The sequence below is a fragment of the Balaenoptera ricei genome, chromosome 5 (assembly GCF_028023285.1).
Source record: "Balaenoptera ricei isolate mBalRic1 chromosome 5, mBalRic1.hap2, whole genome shotgun sequence".
NCBI lineage: Eukaryota > Metazoa > Chordata > Mammalia > Artiodactyla > Balaenopteridae > Balaenoptera > Balaenoptera ricei.
In genome coordinates this window covers 39,995,125-40,001,124 of record NC_082643.1, presented here as the reverse complement: position 1 = coordinate 40,001,124, position 6,000 = coordinate 39,995,125, and the positions used below count along the sequence as shown (strand labels likewise).

The following is a 6,000-nucleotide window of genomic DNA, read 5'->3' as shown; positions in this document are numbered from 1 at the left end:
ACCACTGCACCACCAGGGAAGTCCGCTATATGTTTTAAATAGATTATTTAATTCTTACAATGACCTTATAAAGTAGGAAGTTTTATTATGGATCTGAACAAAATCACCACTAACACTTGAGGAATAACTCAATCATGTATGCGCTCCTCATGGTGGGTCAATAATGCCAGGAGGTTATGGAAGGGTGAGTTCATGCTAAGGCTTACTAGATACAGCCTTTTCCTGGATCACGTCAGTAGGCTACCAAGACATTTCTCCTACTTCACTACTGCTCCCTTTTCTGTCTCCTTTGCTGAATCCTCCTTATCTTATTGTTTTAGTGTTGGAGTGCCCCAGGGCTCACTTCTTGGTCTCTTCTTTACTCTAGTTACATTATCTAGTTGATCTCAACCAGTCCTTAAATACCACCTGTATGTTGCCCACCCACACATTTATGTCCACCCCAGATACCTAATTGTCTACACCTATCTTCACATGGATGTTTAACAGACATCTCAGAAGTAACCATGTCTAAATCAGAACTGACAAATATGCTCCTTGCCCCACCAAATCTGTTTCTTCTCTATTTCCTCAATCTCAGTAAATGTCAACTCCACTCTCCCAAGAGCCCAGACCAAAACCCTTGAGATCTTCTTTCACTCTAGTCTTTCTCTTATATCTAATCTATCAGCAACTCTCGTCTGCTATATCTTCTCTCCATCACTCTGATCATCACAGCCAGGCAACTCCTTGTTTGCTTTCTTGCTTCCCTACATCTATGGCTCATATAGCAACATAAAAATCAGTTTTTATTATGAACCTTTTAAAACATACACATAAATACACATAAATGACTACCCCCATGCACTCATCACTCAGCATCAAAAATTAAAATTTTGCCCATCTTCTTTCTTCTATTCCCTACCCTCCCTTTTTTTGAGGAGGATTTTAAAACAAATCCCAGCAAAGTCATCCTTTTAATGATCAGGTCACGTTGCTCACAACTTTTCATTGTTCCTCTTCTCAGTAAAAGCCAAAACCTTTTTGATGGCCTACCACGCCTGTGTGATCTGTCACTATTCCCCTGACACCAATTCCTCCAACTGTCTCCTGTCCTGACTCTGCTTCAGTTACCGCAGAGGTTCTTAAACCTTAGCGGGCACCAGGACCCTCTGGAGGGCTTGTCACAGCACAGGCTGCTGGGCCTCAACCCCAGAACTTCTGATTGAGATCTGAAGTGGGCCTCGAGAATTTGCATTTCTAACAAGTTCCCAGATGCTACCGCTGCCCAGCGGCATACTTGGGGAACCATCAGCCACACTGTACTCTTCCCGCTCTTCGATGGCCAGGAGTCTCTGCACTGCTCTTCCCTCTGCCCTGAGAACTCTGATTTACTCAAGATTCGCTTTCTTCCATCGCTTTTAAATGACATGTTTTGAGAGGCCTTCCTTGACTACCATTTAGCATCCTGTCTCCTCGCCTTGATTATTTGGTATTTTCACGGCAGGCATCGTCGTTTTTGTTTCCCTTGTCATGTCCAGATGGACAGGTGCGCAGACACGGAGACCTGGTTTTGCTCCGCATCCCATCCCAGCGCCGAGACCTCGCCCAGCAGGTGCAACAAGCGGATCACAGCCTGAGCAGGGAGCCTCCAGTTCCTGCTTGGGACCCTCGACAGGCGAGTCATTTCTTCTTGCCTCAGTTTCACTATCCGTAGAGGAAGGATCGGCTACGCCCACCCCTCCCGCCTCCCTGGGTGCAGGCTGGGAAAGGACAGAGCGAGCGCGCCTGTGGAGCGGGACAGTCAGGGAACGCGGAGCGGAGGGACGCCGAGCTTTCCGGTGAGACCGCACCCTTACGTCTCCAGCTCCAGCGTCTGGGCCGGCAGACACACCCCGTACTTCGCGGTTGCAGGAAGGGGCGGTGCGGGGCGGGGTCTCGAGGGCCCGTCACACCCGGAAGTGCCCGCCTGCAGCCCCGCCCCCAGGAGCGCCGGCAGGCTGAGCGAGCCCGCCGAGCGAGGCTGGCGGAGCTGGGCCACCTCGGGGGCGGGTGCGGGTGCGGCGCGAGTGCGGGGCGGCGGGCGGGCGCCCGGGCGGATGGGACGCGGCGCGGCGGGCGGGCGGGGCAGGCGTCCGCAGCTGGAATGGTGCTGGCGGCGGCGGGCGCCCGCGAGCTGAAGCCTGAGAGGAGCCGCCATGGAGACGCCGCCGCGGCCTCCCGCGTGAGTGAGCTGACGGGCGGCGGGCGGGGCCGCTGCGGCCGGGTAGGGCCGGCGGCGGGCCGGGCGGCGGGCGGAACGCAGCCTGGCTGGCGGGCGGGGCGTCACCGCGCGGTGTGTGGGGAGGGTCCTCCGCCGGTGAGCGGGAGTCTCGGGAGGGCCGAGCATCCGCGGGATGGAGACACAGGATGCGCGCGAGGCCGTCGGAAAAGGAAGCTGCAAAGTACAGACGCCGGTGCCGAGAGGAATTCCACTCAGCTTGCTTGCTTCTCCGAATTCCTAGCAAAATTCTGTCTGAGGAGCTTGCACATCACTCGGAACGAGCCGAGCCGCGGCTGTACAGGGCATGTGACCTCTTTTACCTGGCACTGCAGAAAATCGTATCCAGAAATCACAGCATCTTCTGTTTCTTTGGCACCCTGGGCGAATTAGTTAGTGTACGACCTGTCAGGCACAGGTGTCTTTTTCCTTGGTACCCAAGTACAGTCAAGACCACCTGCGACAAAATTGCTTCCAGAAATAAGCTGAACAATTATGTGGGAGACATTGAAAATATTGCATTATTCAATACAAGTTTTTTTTTTTTTTAAGCATTTTGTTAAAAGTGGACTATAAATCCCCAGGAATTTTGAACATTTCAATTTTGATTTGCTTTCCTTAGTTTAACCTTTATGAAGTAACAAGAGCCCTTTGAATCTGACTTTTCAAACCGCCAGAAAAATCTCATTCTAAGAACCGTGTACCTTTTCATGACAGCTCATTCTTGGAGCTTTATTGTTTTTCACTTAGATTTGGCCAGCTCCACTCCAGGGCAGTTGTATCACACCAGCCTCTTGTGGCTATTTGGCAGAATACCAGCCAAAATATAAATATTTGGCTTGGGCTGAAAATTTTTTTGATGTTGAGTCTTTTTAGGAGCGCTAATAGGATTCTGGCACTTTTTAAAAGTGCCTTACAGAAATTTTAGCTTGAGTGGAACAGGTCATGGAAATCTAAGGAGTACCTACGACTCTTGAATTGACCCTCCTGGGCTGGTAGGAATAAGAGCTCAGTTGCTTGGTGATGGCTGTCGCTTTGTAGACTTTGTCATCTGGTCATGTTCTTCAACAGGTTCGGGAAGGCTCCTGAACCTCTAGGAAACATGATGGTGGATTGTTAGCATCATGTGTGAGCACAGCATCAGCACATGAGTTCTGCCCAGGCTCAGAGGCACGCAAGGCAGGAAATGCTACTTGTCTATAGACAACACATAGCATAGAGGATATCCCACATAGGATGATATTTGTCGTAAACCCGCCCCCTTTATATCAGTTCCCTGCAGTCCCTGTTTTGCTTCTGGAGCAGAGGGCACTAAAGGAAAGAAAAGGGGGGACCTTAGAATGAAGGTGAGAAAAGGGTGTGGAAAAGTAGGCTCTGGAGGGAGGGAGGAGAGAGATTAAAAATCATTTAAATAGAGATAATTAAAATGAAATAAATGTGTGCATGCAAATATTGATAAACTGAATCTAAGACATCAACTAATCAGAATTTTGGTGTTCAGCACAGTTCTTTGCTATTGAGACTTCATCAGTAGTGCTGGAACAATGAGAGGCTGAGATGTAATGGAAAGCCTGAATGCCAACAGGGATGAAAGAATAGTTAAAGAAAACCAAAACCCAAAAAACTCTGTTCAGCCATGGGTGGCTGAAGTTGGTGAGACTTTTGTTTCTGTTCATTTAATGGTAAATACAAATAGGTTTTGTTTTCATTTGGTCTATCTAGGAGTAGCCCTAATTCCAGAACTATAGTGTTTTTTTTACCTTTCTGTGCATCAGAAGAGTTTTTCTTCCCACCCCTTGGCCTATTTGCCTCTACTCCCAATAATTTTGTTTTTTCCTTCCACACTGAATCATGGGTGCTGGATTTGAGAAATGGCAGTTCTTGGGGAAGGAGCTTTGTCAGGCCTCGCTGTGCTAAAGCTTAGCTAGGTCAGAGACCAGTGCAAGTTATTGGGCAGGCTCAGCTTTTCATAAGGTTAGATTTTTAGCTTGAGCTTAAAGGCAAAGAAAGTTGTTTGAGGTGGACTTAAAGTGCCTTGGATGATGTGGTTGGAAGCACGGACTCAGATCCTCTTTGCATAAATGTCTGTTTATTAATTCATTCCTTCTGCAAATGTTTGCATGCTGGTCTCTCCCTGGCACTGAGTGTGATACTTTTGCTTGCCCTTCTCTTTTAACAGCCAGTTTTGCATCATTTTCAAATCCCACCTTGCTCCCTTTCAGCCTGTTAGACATTGTCTTGGAGGGATGGAGGTGACTACGTCCAGGCTCCCTAGTTCCTTCCGATGGGCTTGTTGAGATTAGGTTTTTAAAATTTCTTCTGCTCTTTCTACTCCTTGCCTTCACGTTCTTCTCATCCTTTTTGATTCTCATGTTGATTGTCGTGGGCTTTATATCTCTATTATTTTTTGCATCCTTGAGTGTATGTGGCTTTTAGATTCTCCTGCATTTTCGGGTCTGGGTGATATTAAGACCATGGGACATTTATTTGCCTGATTGAACCTGAAAAGTGTTCAATTAAAATTATATGTAGGTTAGCAAAGGAGTTGTCTCAGGCAATAAACTGAGATGTGTGAAAGGAATTGTAAACTGATCAGCCCTGACCTCAGGAATGTTTTATACATTCTAGCTTTTATAGTTATTTTTGTAAAGGATTTTCATAATTACTAAGTTGAAGAAAGACTGTGAGTATAGGACAGAGTGCATCCCTTTGACCTCACTGAAAAGTTTTCTTGGCCTTCATTTTCCTACTGGCCCTCTTTCACAAGTTGGCTTTCTCCCTGCAGACCTTGCTTTTTTGCTTTTCCAAACATGCCTCAGATATACAGCCATGTCTTTTTTCAGTGGATTCCACGTCACTGGAAGCTCTTGAGCGTTAGAGATGTTCAGCATAGGCAGACAAACATCTTATTGACTGTATTCTAAGGGATTTAGGCAGCAGAAAATTAGTTGGATTAGAGCAGAGATTCTCATGTTTTTGGATTTCACTGACTGTAAAATTTAAAAAAAACTGAAGTCCAACATAGAATTGCTAAGTTTTTTGTTTTGCCAAGTTAAAAAAAAAAAAAGATAAAATTATCAACTATCATCATCTTTTTGTAAAAGAAAGGACATTTTAGTGCCCCTCCCCAAATACAGCGAAGTACGTAATCTCAGGCCAAAGGATAGTTCTTAAATTGAATACATTTAGTTTTATGAAAACTTACTACATTGTCCTCATTTTGTCACAGATCAATAAAAAGTTCATTGAAACCTGATGTTTGCGATCCACTGGACCAGATGACCTTTAATGTTCATTCTAATTCTAAGATTTAATTACTATGAATTTGGAACCTTGGCATGGGTTATCCCAGTAGTCATTTGTTTGCCTTTTATAACCCTTTGGAATGTATTGTTTTTTGTTTAGTCCTAAGTGTAAATTGGGCATCTCTCAGATCATAGGTGAATCTCCTTAATGATAGACAGAGACGTTTAAAATATTCAGGAACGATAATGGCCCACAAGGTGATGTTGAAAGAAGACGTGTGCATCAACATGTGCTGAAGTGTCATATATAAGGAAAATTTTGAGGTGCATTTGGGAACTTGAGAAGTGGATTCTGAAAATAGGTAGCATTTATGTAGTAGTCTCTGATTCTGGGAAATCACTCCTCCCCCTCCCACCAAATAGTCCTAAACCTCTTGTTTCTAATTTACATTTTCTTATGCACATAGTAGGCATCAATAAATATTAGTAAGTGTGCTTTTGTGAAGGTGATTGTAC

The 6,000-nt window shown here is 45.7% G+C and overlaps 1 protein-coding gene across 1 annotated transcript in view; it reads left to right on the top strand.

Annotated features, from left to right (window-relative positions):
• The first annotated feature begins 2,087 nt into the window (after positions 1-2,087).
• Positions 2,088-6,000, top strand: part of KLHL2 (kelch like family member 2) — a 126,615-nt gene continuing 122,702 nt past the window's right edge. Inside the window, exon 1 of the mRNA XM_059923973.1 lies at positions 2,088-2,203. Coding sequence (XP_059779956.1) covers positions 2,178-2,203 — 26 coding nt within the window. The 5' untranslated portion in view covers positions 2,088-2,177. The remainder of the gene's footprint in view (positions 2,204-6,000) is intronic.